This window comes from Mya arenaria, chromosome 5, assembly GCF_026914265.1.
Source record: "Mya arenaria isolate MELC-2E11 chromosome 5, ASM2691426v1".
Lineage (NCBI taxonomy): Eukaryota > Metazoa > Mollusca > Bivalvia > Myida > Myidae > Mya > Mya arenaria.
Genome location: NC_069126.1, coordinates 32,484,949 through 32,501,047, shown reverse-complemented (window position 1 = coordinate 32,501,047; position 16,099 = coordinate 32,484,949). Strand labels below are relative to the sequence as shown.

The following is a 16,099-nucleotide window of genomic DNA, read 5'->3' as shown; positions in this document are numbered from 1 at the left end:
ACAAATTGGGGTACGCGGTCAAAAAGTTGGGCCTATTGGCTGACAGCCAAGTGAAATCCAAGATGGCAGCTTAAATGAATCGACAACTTTGGAATATTTTGGAATCGAAGTTTCTACTTAATGAAACAGTATAAAGGCGAGATATTTCATCGGTAATGACAACAAACATAAGAAAGAATGAAAACCATCATCACCTGCCATGAAAACATCATTAAAGTGTGATTTTTCGAAAGTGAAAGTATGCTAACTAGAGCGTATCGAGGTCACTACTGGCACCAGAACTCCCAAGAATCTTAGCAAAAATGGCGACCCAAACAAGGAAGTACCAATGTTTAAATGTGAATTACTGAATACTCGTGGATATAAGCCGTTGTTTTGCTGTGAAATACCGCTATAACAAGGTTTGAATTAAAATGTAAAATGTTATCTCATGTCTAAATCATGACAACACACAATAACATTACTAGTAGAATCTAATAATCTGATTAACAATAAACAATTTATATTCGAGGAAGGCAAAAATAGTCATCTTAAGTGCCTTACAATGGATATGCTAACAGTCGGGCGAAGCTCAACCAGGGCTAGCGCGCCTATATCTATATATAACAAATGCAAATGCATTAAAATTCAAATGATTCATCATTAACATTAAAAAGACAGTGCCTTAAATTGTTCATAAAAAACATTTGTTTTACATGCAATTAACCTTATAAATTACAATGTATAAACATTTAAATAAACTAATGAACACATCAATCTTCTTCTTTAGTAATCCCCTTTCCTGTTCCTCTTCACGTTGCGATCGCGTAGTGCCTCTCCCGTTCGCTTTACGACAACGCTCCTCACTCTCGGCTCCTGGTTCTCATCCTGGTACCGGTCCTCTATGCTATGGCATATGCGTGTCACCTTCTTCTCGATGGCCTTCAACTCACCCAGGCTGTCCTTCATGGCCCTGGCCGAAGCGTTAGTAGCCTTGACGCTCTCATCAAAAGCTTTTATGGTCCGATTTGACCACTCCTCAATGACCTGAGTGATGCGATCCTCCATAAACGTCTGCGTCCCGGTATCCGTTCGTCTGCTACTTCCGACTTGAACTCCCTCTTCTCTGCCAGCCAAACCCTTGGGTAATTCTAGCCTTGGTGGCGGTGTTGACGGCGGCGTTGTGCTTGATATATCCCCAAATAATGGGTCCATCCGGACTTCTAGGGTAGGCAACACCCCGACAACATCGTCTGCTTGTCTTTTTGACATGGGGGTAGACGACGAAGTAGGCATCACCGGAGTGTCGAGTGTTGGCTGTCTGGGTGTCCTTGGTAAAACCGGGGTTCTCAACGCGGCAGGCAGTTTACTGGCTGTATAATCCATGTTCGCCATGGGTGTTGTAGGGGCGGAGCTAAATGAAGTAAACCCGAATGCCGGTGCTGCTGTGGAAACGGATTGGTTAACAAAGGGTGCTACAGGGGCAGAACTATATGAAGTCAGGCTCAATACGGGTGCTGCTGTTGGAACTGTATGGTTACTTATGTGTGCTACAGGGGCAGACTAATGTAACCCGAAGCTGAATGCGCCATTGTGGTTTGAGCGGAGTTCGATACACCCAACACTGGAAGGTCCCCACTGGGGCTGCGAGTATAATCCCCAAAGGTAATGGCATCAAAGAGGCCATTAGCGTCACTCAAAAGTGCCTTATTTGTTGGGGTGTACTCTGGCACAGGTGGGTCGTTAGTGCTTGGTCCACTGAGTTGACCCAGCCAATCCGGAAATGGCGACTCATCCTGGATGTCGTCCAGCCCTACCTCCAGTACAGCCGTCGGCTTTGCATTAAGGCGAATCATGTCACTTTCGCTTACATACATGGGTTGAGGAGATTTCATCAAAATATGTCGATAGTCAGCAGGGAAGACCGACCTTTCTTCTGCCTCCCGGTGTCTGGCATATATTTGATTGTGGTCCCTCAGCGTCACACCATCCTGACATCTGAACTTATAAAGAGTACATCGGAAGGGCACCTTTTCGATGGGGACATGTTCCTTCAGAATATGGCCAACTATCCAGTCCCTCCGGTCTCGCTTCCCACATCTTATGCACTGCCACTGCTTTCGGGATGGCTCAGCATTCATCATCTGTAATGTATGATCCATTCATAAGAAAAAAATAATACAAGTAAGCATAAAACATTGATTACACCTTGATCGTGCCAGAAGCCCTTTTGTCTCATTGTGCCTATTTGCGTTTTCTGCGATCTCGATATAAACGGATTTTATTTACGACGCGCGTGCTTCTCGAATCCATTTCGGTATGGAACTTCCGCGGTACGGTTTGAGCTTCTTGTGGTGTATTAATCGCTCAGTGTCTCGTTTGTCTAGCTGTATTATGAAGTTAACTGCAGACCGTCTAACCTTGACTAAATAAGGGCCATCGTACGCCTTTTGCAACTTTGTGGTTACACCAACCTTACGTGTCTCATGCAGGCACCACACTACATCCCCTACACTGTACTGGTTGTAGGACAACTTGCTGTCATATAGCTCCTTACTCCGTTGTGCTTCTTTGTCTAGGTGAGCTCTAGCTACTTCATGGACATGTAACATGTTCTGTTTGAGCAAAGTCGCATACTCACCCTCGTTACCTGCAGGTTTGATCTTATATAAAGCACAAAATATAACATATTAATATATGCCAATATATACTAATCAGCATCTGTAAAACAGATAAACCATGACATTAATAGTGCACTTAACATTAAAATCAGAATTGAATCTCATTCATAATTATGTAAAACTATTTAACATGTTAATGCATAAACACAATTTATGTGACAACAAACCAACAAAGCATTTATGTAGCCTAGTTAATATCTTTATACTTAGGTACAATTGTCCGGATTGTCTGCAAAACATTTTGAATTTGTGGTCATCATTTTGATTATTTTTTTTCTTGCAACTTGTCTCCAAATAACTCCGTTGCAGATAGTATTGTGTCACAAAGGGGCTTGCATATAGGTAACAAATCTCTTTTTATCCTCCCTATTCTTCCCTCATTGGAGACAATTATAGATTGTGCCAGAGTTTTATATCAGATTCTCAGTCAATTCCTTTAAGGTGTTCCAATCTGGGCTACTTTGCTTCAACACTTGCAATGCTTTTATTGTTGGCAACACAGCCATGCACATATCTTGTTGGCTCTTTTGCATTGCAAAGTCATGAGACTTTGTATCTTTCTCCAGATGTCTCCAAACTTGCTCTTCAACTTTTGATATTTGTAAATTGTCAACGTTCCTTGGTCATTTATGTTTTTCTCTAAGAGCTTTAACCTTCTCCGGTTTAGATTTAGATCTTAATGATCAGTAAACCAGTCAAGCCAACCCGTCACTCACTGGTTGGCCAATTTCATCGAAAGAATCATTCAGCTCGGGCCATTCCCCTTTTGGGGCCTCGTGTTGAGATTGGCAAATTTCATGCAATTTGTCATCGCTTGATTCGTCCGATGATATCGGGCCACATGTGCTGATTAGTTCGGCCATTTTTGTTTTACAGCCAAACTGTCAGTTTCTTGGCATGTTTGTTTGCGCTTCAAAGCGCCCACTTCCTGAGTGTTGGAATTTGAGGTCTTTAAATCAACTTGACATTCTTCATCTTAACTTTCAAATATTTTCTCATCACTGTTATTTTGAACTGAACAACATGACTTTTCACCGTTTCAGATAACTGTGCATCGATAATTACTTTGGTAAATGATAGTTCACCATTGAACTTATTTTCCACATTTTTGTCAACTCTTAGACCTCCCGATTGTATAGTCTATGTGGACCTTTCCATAAATGCATCACTATCATCCTCTGCAAACGTATTGCAGTCAAAAACGTGTGGCGATGAGGCTATGAGAGAATATTTGAGTCACTTTAATCTAGACTAAAAAAACTTATTGTATTTAAATGGAGTTGTTCAGAATTCTAATCCGTCATCTGTTCCTCTCCTGTGTGACTTGATCATGATACCCAAGGACTTTGTTCATGCCTTCATTTAAGTTTGTTAAAAAAAAACTTATCTGTTTGATGATACCGGTTCAGTACTTCTACTGGTTTCAGAAGGTCGTTCAGCAAGAGAATGGTATAAACCAACTTCTTCCTTGTTGCCTAGCACGAATACCTCTTAACATCTGGGTCAGCAAGCTCCTCGTCTTAGGCATCCAAAGTATCTAAATTACTTTCTAATCGGAGTATGAACCTATTGTGAGCCCTCCTGTCAGGCATTTGTCGTGTAGGCATTTGAATAATGACGTATCAATTAAAATTGATTTAATGCTTATAAAAAGTAATATAAATTACAAAACCTGGATATTACTTTAAATACTTCATTTTGGGAATTGATTCAATCAGTTAGTTAATTTGGTGGACAAAAATCATTGACAAAATAGTATATCTTGTGACAACAACTCAAATAAATGTCAATAGCTCCTAGTCATACAGTTATGAGCGCCTTCACACACACACGACCATTTCGCAAAATATGCAAACAATTTCCATCTACTTGTAACTCCCGCCATTGTTTCATTGTTGTTGTTTTTTCAAAAGGCGGGTAGATCAAAGTTCGTATTTTTCGTTTCTGCAACCGGCATATAGAGAAAGTGGGCAGGCATGATGTATTCTCTTTAAAAGCCTAAAAAGCAAAAATGATTCAAGAAAAAGTGTATCTTATCCATTTCTACTATTTTACACTTACAAATTACTGTAAGTATACACTATCTTATTGATAGCACACGTTGTCTTGTAAAATAAAATCAGTTCATTATATTTACTTTATTTTAGTTAACGTACAATTAACTGGTTTGATTTGAATGCAGTTTTTTCAGAGAAATGAACCCTTCCTGTCTTCTCTCCACTCATTGTATTGCAGTCATCTAGAATGAAGCGTTTATTAGTCAGCTTAATCCCACTTTCATTGAAAAAGATCTTGACAACTGCTTCAAAGTCTGCCGTCTTGGTCCCTCTTAGTTCAATTAGACCGAGGTACTCTTCAAAAATCACTCTTCGTCTACCCATCTAGCCTGACTTCGATTTGAATTATCTGTACTCTCATCCAATAATTTAGTTAGTTTCTTTTCTTCGAGGGATTTTAAAGTTTTGTTGTTAATGTAAGTGCTGATAAATTGCACAAATTCTGTAACTGATATAGGAGATGCATGTTGTGTTATTCTACAGCTGTACATTGAGTTCTTCACTACCAGGATTTACCAAATTTGGTGTTTTAGCTCGACTATTCGAAGAATAAGAAGGCTGTACTATTCGCCTCGGCGTCGGCGTTGGCATAGACATGCATGTGCGGGCTCTGCGTGCGGAGTCAAACTCAATTACAAGTTTGGGTTGACATATTGTGACCGAACTTGGTATACAGAAAGAGATCATGGAGACCTGTCATTTGATTGCGTTTTGGGGTCCCAAGGGTCACTGATACAAACTACAAAATAAAACGGTCGAAAGTGAATATCTTTAGTTAGGGATGATATAATGTGGCCAATCTGGCTTCCAAGCAACACTGTCTTGAATGCGTGATGTGTTATAAGACATTGAAGCTGTGTGATTTGGATAATTATTGTGATAACACTGACAAGTTCACTTCGACTTGCTTTGACCTTTACTTTTATAAAAGATATATTTATTAATGAAAACGTTCACTAATAGATATGCGATTTTTTACCCCGCGTCATTTTCATTAATCCTGATAGGGGTTTATTAAATAGGGATATATGTAAACAAATACTGCATCATACCTACATGATTTCCGCAACATGAAAACAAATCATAAAAATGTACATTTCCGTGATTCAAGGCTTTGTTATAAGGATAATTATGCAAGTAAAGCTTCGGATGTCTAGTATAATGATACCCTAATCACTATTGTTACACACGTGATTTGAATAAATCTAAGACAAAGTCTGGTAATATTCTTATATTTAAATCAACAATATTTAGCATACACAGGTCATGGCTTTTTATTGAGGTATAATATAATCCGCTGTTACATAGATTTGTTTGAAGTTTGATGGACATGGGTGTATACTTGAATATTGCATTTGCATTGTCATATTTAATTTAAATGTATTTTTATGTAGGAAAAAAAACAGGGGTAAATCTAAATTTCATAATTAATTCTGAAATCAGGAACGGGTACTTTTACCTTCAGACTATTGTGTAGTTGTAAATTATTGCTTTTTGGCTAGGACATTTGAAACGTACCTTGAAATAAATGTTAAATTTGGAAGCATGCCCGCTTACCCTCATACTCAGAGTCAGCTGGCAACATTAGAACCCCTGCATTCAATTTTATAAACATGACTCGGAAATTAGATTTACACATCGTACACTTTTGTTTAAAACTGAAACAGGAATGTAAATGATGTTCAGCTTTACTATAATAATGAGTTTCATTTATCATAATAATGAGTTTCATTTATCATTTTGACATTTTGTTGTTGGGGAAATACATGGACTTTACATTTTAATTGTTAGGAAGGCTTTGCCCGTTAGAGTAAATGTATTTGATATAAATGGAACTTTTTCTGCTACATTCATTGCCATTCTAAAGGTAACAGATGGAAAACAAGCTAGCTCGTCTGGTTTTTAAAGAAGTATGGTTACTGGTCAAAGCTTAGTGTAATCGTACTTGCCTTTTTTGCGGATTCCTCCCAAACCTTAAAGATGCACTAATACTTCCAAATAATTTCAACATTTAATACAATTGTTTTGATATACCAAAAGGGATAAACAAATGTCAAAACCAATGGTTCTTATGAAGGATAACGAGTTTAATTTAAACGAAAAGTGCAAAAAGCACGGTATTTCTCTCTGATGAGACCATAGTAAATCGCAGTAAATCTTTTAGCATTCACCGATCATTTAATGATTTTTGCGTTTTCAGCTATAAAATACACATTTATAATATTGTTAATAGTTATTAATATTTTCCATAAATGCATTATTAATTAAGTAAGTAGTTGAGGGTGTATTACTCAAATTTAAGTTTGTTTTACCTGTGAATTTGTTGATTCTGAATAAGAGTGTCACTTTAAACTTAAACTTGCCAGTTTGATATAGTTTAAATGTAACATCAGTTACAGAAAAAAAAATGTTTTGTTATACATGGTACAAAATGAATGTTGAAAATGACTCGGAGACACTCCAAAAAAATGACCAACGACCGGACCAAATGGCGATGCTATTTCTTGTATTTTTTATGAGAAATATGTATGGTTAAGCTGATTTTTTTACAGTTATCTCTTAATTTAATCACATAACCATGTATTGTATAGAGACTCATATTAGTCATATTTATTATGAAAGGCGTAGTAATATGTTTTTATGTATGTTGAATTTCATGTAAGTTCATTATATCGCCATTATGTATTTTGCGTATTGGTCGATGTAATTAACTCTATTAATTACTGTATTTTTGGTATGTAAATATAGTATAGTGTTTAGCCTCTGTTACAATAACTGTTTCTCATACTGTTACTTATGATTTTAATAGTTATACTTTAATTATTTATTTATATTTTGCGGTGTAAAACAAATCATACCCCTACCGTGTATGTATGTATATATGTATATACTTTGAAACTATGTACTTTTGTTGAAGTTGACTTCTGTTCTGCTTTGTGAATTTACTAATTAAGAGGTCAGTGACATTTATAAAATGTACTTATTGAATTTTCGTTTATGAATTTGATGAAATTGAATAGTGGGCAAGTGTTAGTGTCATTTACTGGCTTAGTTGTTATGGCGTATTTCATTTCTTTTAGTGCATTTATGCAGGTATATTTGGTTACCTAACAGACCACCTTTATTTGATGTATTTTACAACAAACTGTATGTAGTGTATATACGAGTTCCGAGGTGGTGTATTATTGCGACATGAGGAGAGCAGCATTACTTAACGCCAGAACGATCGAATATATTTTCATATAAAAATTCATTAACCATGCATTTTCATATAACTGCCTTAACTTTTTATTGCAAACGCCTCCGACAGAATAAACGACTTTTAAATGTTTTCAATTAAAACGGTTTATTTCAATAGCAAACCAAAAATAGTGACCAAATTATCTTTGTTTTCTCCCTAACTTGAGCACGTGTTGCCATCTGATAGGTTCTTATTTTTAACATGTATTGTCTTATCTGAATTGAACTTGGTAACTAATGTTAAATGGCATTCTATCTGCAATATTCTAGTCTATCAACAGCCATTCGCATTTAAGTTATACATTTTTTTACTACATTCATTATTTCCTCTTTTACTCGGATCATTTCGTATTTATCTCTAAGCAAATGGGGAGGCGTTAATGGGGACAATATCTCACTTGTTGTCTCCACCAGATCGCTTTGTACATTCAAGAGTTATGGCCAATGACTCGTTAAAACTTGATCAAACTCAAAATGTTCGCTCACTTGAGCATTTATTATCCCGTCAATTTTATTATACATATTAAATGAGTTCTGGGGCGTGCGTATGTGTAAACGTCTCTATATCAAAACCTTTGTTTGCATAAACGACTGGACATTACTTTTGACCTGTTTCGAAGTTCAACCCATTTTTGATTCCTACATTCTACAAATTGAAATCGGACGATTGTGAACAATATCAATATATAGGAAATGAATTTTGGGTATGTAACAATATTATTTTATGTTGTTTATTTGTCTTCCTTGATGTACACTCATGTTTTTTGTTAATAGCATTTACTTTGTGTGTGTTATAAATATACTTATGTAGTTAATAAAAATTGCTCTTCCAGTTGTTATAATTTGAATGCTTCTATTTTTTCAAAAGCTCTGTATTATTGTTTAACACTTGATATCACATTAAATAGAAAACAATATGATCTGGTCTGGGGTTTTTTTATTCTTTAAAACGCAAATGCATGCTGTGTATATTTGCATGCGTCAGATATTTGGTACTGGCTGTGCGTTTCAAAATACTCGTTGAAGTCGCTGTATTTTTTCTCAATTGCTTCTAATGATATTTAATGACATGGCTTGCGTAGTATGGAAAACATAAAGGGAGCATATTGTCCTCCGTATTCGTTCAATTCCACTGTCTAACTAAAGCAGTTGTTAAACAAAAAAGATCAACATTTATTACATGTAATATTATTGGCATACTGGTTCGGTCGAGTTTAATCAACACTATAACTAGAGTTAAAGCCCTTGAATTCACAAATGTTTCCGAATTAAATTTGAATATATTTTTTTAAATTGATCGGTTTTTGAGCATTGTCCAAGGGACATGACATGAAAAATGCTTCGAAACCATGGGCATGTATTTATTACATCGTGGCACTCTTGCACAAACAGCTCACAAAGGCACCAAGATCACTGCCATAAAATGATTGTGTTGCTAGTAGGGCCTGCATCTGCCGAGTAACAGCCTGAAGAGACAACGTGTCATACGTTGACACGCGTGATGAACGAACAGCACTGGGCACCAGGCAATTCAAGTAACTGTATTTAACAATTTCATAGCACTGATACATATCAGAAGGAACTTATTCGTCTGAAAAAAAATCAGTGTTCGCACAATGCATGTTTAGAAGTACTGGTATTTTTTCTAAAACACTGTTTTAAAAAATATATATATATTTTTTAAAGAATACTAATTGATCAATCCGTCTTTAAGTTATGTGATATAATTGCTTCATTTTTTAAAATATTTCACTATTCTCTTAATTATAGATATCATTATATTCAGGACATGATAAAATATGTGCCTCTTGCCGTTTCCATGGTGATGGTGATGTTGCTAGGGATGCCATATGATAGCCAGTGTCCGGATGGAATGTCCGAATACAATGGCGCATGCTTTGAGATTCTATATGAAATAAAATCGGTTCGTGATGCCCTGAGGTACTGCAAAACATGGGATATTACTTGGTCAACATAAACGCAGATATAGAGCTCGGCCATATTAATGGCCTTATTCAGCAAAACCACGTGTTCAAAAGTAGGTCAAGTCTGATTTTTGTTGTTTATCAATCGATTTAAAAACTAGCTACACACTCTTATTTTCTGGCGTTAATCGATAATCATTGTTTTATTGAATTGAACCTAAATACCACCATACGCTTTGTAAGACCGCATAGAGCTCATTCCGCGTACGGTTCATGTGAGCCCTAAATACGGTAGCTCATGACATGGTGAATTATATGTGAACAAAGGGCATGCTGATTCCGCATAAGGATATTGATTGTCAAAATGTTGAGTTCGTTGAGTGCCGGGCATATGACAAGAACCATAGCTCTTTGGCCCACTGTTCCCTAATTGTGTCATTCGAAATAATTTTTTAAGCACATTAGAACTTGAGGTACCTTGTGTGCAATGTTTGCAAAAGCTATTCTTATTTAAATGCAAAAGAATACAATTGGCCATTTGACATTTGCTGAATGCACTGCTACTTTTATACTTATGTTTCATTGTTGCTCCAACTATGACAGCTGCTGCTGGTGATATTGATGATAAGGAGAAGGGGTTATAGTGGAAGTAAGTTTAATAGCGGTGTTCTGTTTTATCTACGTTTAAAATGGGATCGCTCGAGGACGCCGGCTACTGGATTGGCGGCTTTTGGAACAATAATTGCAGTAAGTGACAATGGTATTACCTAGGCAACACCGGAAGTGACGCGTACAATCATACAACACAGATGCGTCATGGTTCGCTGACAGCGAGCCAATCTAAGGGCTGGATAAATCCGAAACGCAGCTGATGCTACGATGTGTGCTATGATGTGTGTTTTTGCTCAGTAGTCTTCAGTAAAATCGTTTATGGGTTAATAGTAACTATTTTTTTCTATTATTATAATCGCATACGGCATAGAGCTAAATTATGGTGATATTGTTACAAAGAAACACAGAAACCCCTTAACGCCAACTTCAGGATACAACGCCTCAAACTTCTGGTTTCACAGCTTCCAACTCTTTGAGCAACCGTGGAAAACTCTTGGTCGCACACCTGCTGACTCATTGATCCACCGCATAAACTATGGTTGCACACCTGCAAACTCATTGGTCTACCGCTGCAAACTCCTGATTGCACAGCTGTCAACACCTTGATCCACCTCCCCAAATCCTGGTGTTACGCTTGGGACCGCCGCCACCAACTCACAAATCCTCGGCCACATCCTTGATCTCCCGCTACTAGCTTCTTGAGCCAACGCCTAAAACTCCCGGTTACACCCATACCTCCGGTTTTAACGACTAACAACACCTGGAGACACCATCCCCAACTTTCGGATCTACCGAAAAAATAGTTAAATACTTTAAAAAAAATGCTTACCAATAACATTTTGTTGAATGACGTGAAAGTGAATTGTCTAAATAATTAAATTCCATGTATTTTATTGCAGGTCATTAAATAAAGTAAAGCATGCGTTCTATGTAAGCACAGTAATTTTCTCCGATTCCGAATATTCCGATTGCTATTGCTTAGATTGCATAATTTGACATTTGTTTTTTCAAAATATAATTATCCAAAAAATATTTAGCACATGGCGTCGGTTAAATAAGTATGATTTTCAATATCAAGATTATTTTTTTTAGTTTTTACCTTAAATATGGCTACACAGATCAAATATTTTTTTAGCCGAAGTAATCGAACAATAGGTTGAAACAAAGTTAGAACAAACATGTTCATGTGTGCTAAAGTATAAACTTGAAATACATTTTACCGGTAGCAGCATTTATCATACAGCAGAATTATGCTACGAAAGTCTTCGAATTTTGCTTAAAAGCAAACACACCATAAATGTAAAATCAGTTTTATGTCACTCAAACAAAAATCAAAGAGAGCTTATAAAAATAGATAATGATTACTTCGAATTGATGTCAATTATCTATGGTATGATAAAACAAACATAACATTGATTAAACTGAAAATTAAACCTGCTACACTACTTGCGATTTCGTGACGAAACAACATGCATGTACAATACGTTACAAGCGTTTTCACTCATCTTATTTTTGTGGTCACTTGGGTAGGGTCATGATTATCAGATGACTTTGATTTTTAGTCAGTATATGAACGGTTACGGTTGCGAAAACATTGCACAAAAAGGCTCGTCCGATCGATTACTTGAGTACGCTTGTGTCTGCGATTATCAAACTTGGAAGAGAAGATGGTAATGACCAGCAGTTAATCCCTAGTGTTTTTGACGTCAGTGTATCAAAAGTTATGGTTGCAGTTATCATAAACACAAAAAGCTTGGTCATTACCTGTAGAAGACTCTTATTTAATCATTCGGAACTCCTCGGCCATTTTTTCAAAAACAACCTCGAATGTATGCCGGTACATCAGTTGAAGTAGTCCGTATTTTTTTTAATAAAAGCATTAATTCAATGTAGTGTTTAAGATTTGTATTCAATGCTCTCAGTTTAAATTGATTGCCAGTGAAGTGTATTATTGCAAACATAATTACGATTCCCAAGAGTTAAGTCATAAATTTTAACTACTAAATAAGATTACTACGCGATCTATTTGCAGCGGACTTAAACGTACCACTTTTTAAGTATGTAAACCGTCCATATACATCCGAGGTTGTTTTTAAAAAAATGGCCGAGGAGCTCCGAATGTTATCTAATATCTCAAAGGTCCTGATCTCATTTACCTTGAAAATTAAAGATTACCCCTATTGACCTTAAGGTCAACAGGTAAAGGTCTCAGGTCTATATTGTGCTGTATAAGGTTTATTTGTCCGATTAGGCCTAACTGGATTGGTCACGTAGCTGTGACAACTCTTGTTACACTTGTTTCTAATGAAATCGGCTTCTAAGATACATAATCAAAGTAACGTAGTGATCCCTTAGCTGGTTTGTAAATGTAAATGAAATTACACTTATGACATTACTTTGTTTTACCATTCAAAATGGAGGTTGAATTGACCTGAATTGGAATTATCCTGTCAAATTAACTGTCAGTAAATGTATGATACCATAGCATTTCATTAGAGAACTTGGTTGTTAATAGATGCTATGATTACTGCAATCAACACTAGATTTAAATAAAAATGTGTTAGGCTCCTCGATTATGCAACAATATTCTCGGCCAGAACATATAAGCAGTTTGCTCTGGTCTTTATAGTACTTGAGTCATGTTCTTGTATCATAAGAAAAACGTGTTCAACTCCAGCGTTGTCATAGCACAAGCGTTTTTCAAGATAAGCATTGAAACGTGTACCCGTGAACGTACACACATGAAATAGAATGCCCAAATCAAATATGTAAGGCACATAAATAGAAGTAGTTCGCAAAAATTTATATAATAGTATTTATCATTTGTTGTGTTTTAACGTGCGTTTTGTATACCCAAGTTTAAATTAATTGCCAATGAAGTGTATTACAGTATAAATAATTAAGATTCCCAAAAGTAAAGTCCTTATATTTAACTGCTTAGTTGATATTACTTGCAGCGTAGTTAAATGAAAAGATTTCTGACATTGTAATCCGAGGTTGTTTAGATGGAAAATGGCCGAGATGTTCCGAATAATTGTTTTATTGTTTGATTGATTCATTAATCCAGTTCACACGTTATACGATCTGGTAACTAGGCACATCGCCAGAGGCCGTTTGTCGAGCATTTTCCGAGTGAAATGACACGAAATATGCTTTGAGATCATTGCCATAACGATATAGTGTTGCTATTAGGGCCTGCATCTGCCGAGTAACAGCATGAAGAGACAACGTGTCATACGCTGACACGCGTGATGAACGACCAGCACTGGGCACCAGATGGTTGCAGCAGCTATATTTAACCACATAGCAACAGTTTCACAGATCAGAAGATACGCATTTGTCGGAAACAACACTGCTTAGGAGTAATGTACCTAAAAATCGATTTTTTAAAAGCATTGTTCATAATCATATTTTTGGATTTTAACTTATATTGGATAAAAATGAATATTTGATCGAATCGTGGTTTACTTATATTTTATATTAATACGTAATGGTGTTATGTCCTAAACTAAGCGTTGACATTTTGATTTCCTTGTTAATAGCGTTTTATGATATTACATGTGTATATTGTATTCAGAAAATGATGAAATCAGCTTCTCTAATCGTTCTCATGGTGATGGTGATGTTGCTAGGCATCACATATGCTAGCAAGTGTCCGAATGGAATGTCCGAATACAATGGCGCCTGTTATGAGGTTCACGAGGGATCAAGGTCGTTCCCGGAAGCTCTGAGGTACTGCACAGACAGGGGATATTACTTGGCCAACATAAACGCAGAAATAGAACTCGATCATATTAATACACTACTAGGGGGCCGACGGTTCAAACGTACGTGTAACCGTTTATTTAATCAGTTTTCCCCATACAGTCGAACCTTGTTGGCTCGAACTCGCTTGGTTCGAATTCCTCGTTGGCTCGATCTGGATTGTAAGGACCGATTTCTTTATTCTGAATGTAAGCCATTCCGCTTAGCTCGAATTTTTCGAGGCTCGAAGTATTTTCGCCTGTCTCTTGGAGTTCGAGCTAACGAGTTTCGACTGTATTTATACATTTAATAACCAGCAATCATTAAAAGGCTCCAACCATCTAATAGACTAATGCAAACTGAAACTAAAACAAACAGCATACGCTTTCTGTATTTAGTCAGTACTCTCAGAATAATACGAATTTTTAAAACAATTTTAAAACATATATTTTATTTGTGTACGAAATATTTCTTTGTTTCAGATTTGGAAGGCTACTGGATTGGTGGCTTTTGGAACGTTAAACGCAATGTGTGGCAGTGGTATCACGTTGACAACAACGGAAACGACGTCTACACTGACCTCACCCCTGACAACACGGACGCGTCATGGTTCGCTCGCGGCGAGCCGACAGAAGGACGGGATAACTTCATGTTTCCGGAAAATCGGCTCATGCTTCGAGCAAATGGAAAAATTTCCTCTGAAACACTTATGAACCAAGTCGGATTCATTTGTGAAACAAGTAGAAAGTAGATTTGATGTGAGGTATTAGATGTATAGTTATGGAGGGTGTATCACCGCCTCCCCTCTTGAAGTCCGAAATCCGCTGTCTTTTGAACTTGAATTCATATTTATTACAAATATTGAATAAAACGTTCCAAAATTGCTTGATTTTCGTATATTTTGTTTGTCTCTTTGCTTCTCCGGTCTTTTCATACGGTAAATATTGCAGCTGCCTCGAGTCGTCATATAAGGCAATAATTTTATTCAACAATTTTAGGAAATATGAATTTGCTTGGACGAGTTGAATACAGATGTGTCTTATATGACAACAAGTATCAGATTCTTTTCATCGCATATTTTTTTCTGGTCAAAATAATAAAACATCTTAAAACAATTCACCTGTACCGCTAAGGCGCCGACGCGCTGAACACCAAAAAGCAATGCCATTTCCAGAGCTGCATTCATTACAGAAATGTTATACCCGGAATGATTGAAAAATAACAATATCCATCCGATATTTCTAAAATTTAAATGCTGGAATAAAATCACTGAAGAATCAGAACACGAACACATTGTCAATTTGTTTATTAAAGCCGTCTCGTTACATCAGTTTATAGATTAGTGAAAAAATATCTTAAATTTTTTTTTTTTAAATAATTGATTACTAACTCTGTTTTCATTCATATTTCACGAACAACACAACAAAAGAACCAAATGTGTTAAAGCCATCTTTTCCAATAAAGCTCGCTTCAAATATGCGAAATTATATAACTATGCTGACCAATAAAAATAGGGCAATGCTGACCTGTCCAATAGAAAAAGAGCGGTGTTATGTTACACATGTGTAGTACCAAAAGCGAAATTTGTGGTGCTTGTATGAAGCTGCAAATAGGAGTAGCGTATGATAGTCAGAGAATACAACCTACATTTTCAGCTTATGGAACTGCAGAAAGGCGTTCATTAAGTACAATACTTTTTCTTGAAGAAGTTCAACTGTCGCGATTATTTAAAGATCCGCCTACTAACACTCATCAGATACACAATCCTCGCGTCAGATTTTGCGTTGACAATGCGTCATCTAAAGAGGTTGTTGTATTCTAAGTCAGTAAGATTACTTGAAATAACATCTTAATGCTTATT

General features: G+C 36.5%; 1 protein-coding gene across 1 annotated transcript; it reads left to right on the top strand.

Moving 5' to 3' along the window:
• The first annotated feature begins 13,832 nt into the window (after positions 1-13,832).
• Positions 13,833-15,122, top strand: LOC128236231 (snaclec crotocetin-like). Its single transcript, XM_052951111.1, has 3 exons — positions 13,833-13,856; positions 14,072-14,321; positions 14,721-15,122. Exons 2-3 carry the CDS (start codon positions 14,075-14,077, stop codon positions 14,987-14,989), a joined length of 516 nt encoding a protein of 171 aa, XP_052807071.1. The 5' UTR covers positions 13,833-13,856; positions 14,072-14,074; the 3' UTR covers positions 14,990-15,122.
• Positions 15,123-16,099: the final 977 nt, after the last annotated feature.

Coding starts and splice junctions, on each gene's coding strand:
- LOC128236231 (XM_052951111.1), top strand. CDS start 14,075: ATGATGAAATCAGCTTCTCTAATCGTTCTCATGGTGATGGTGATGTTG. Junction 14,322..14,720: donor AGGGGGCCGACGGTTCAAAC/GTACGTGTAACC, acceptor TCTTTGTTTCAG/ATTTGGAAGGCTACTGGATT.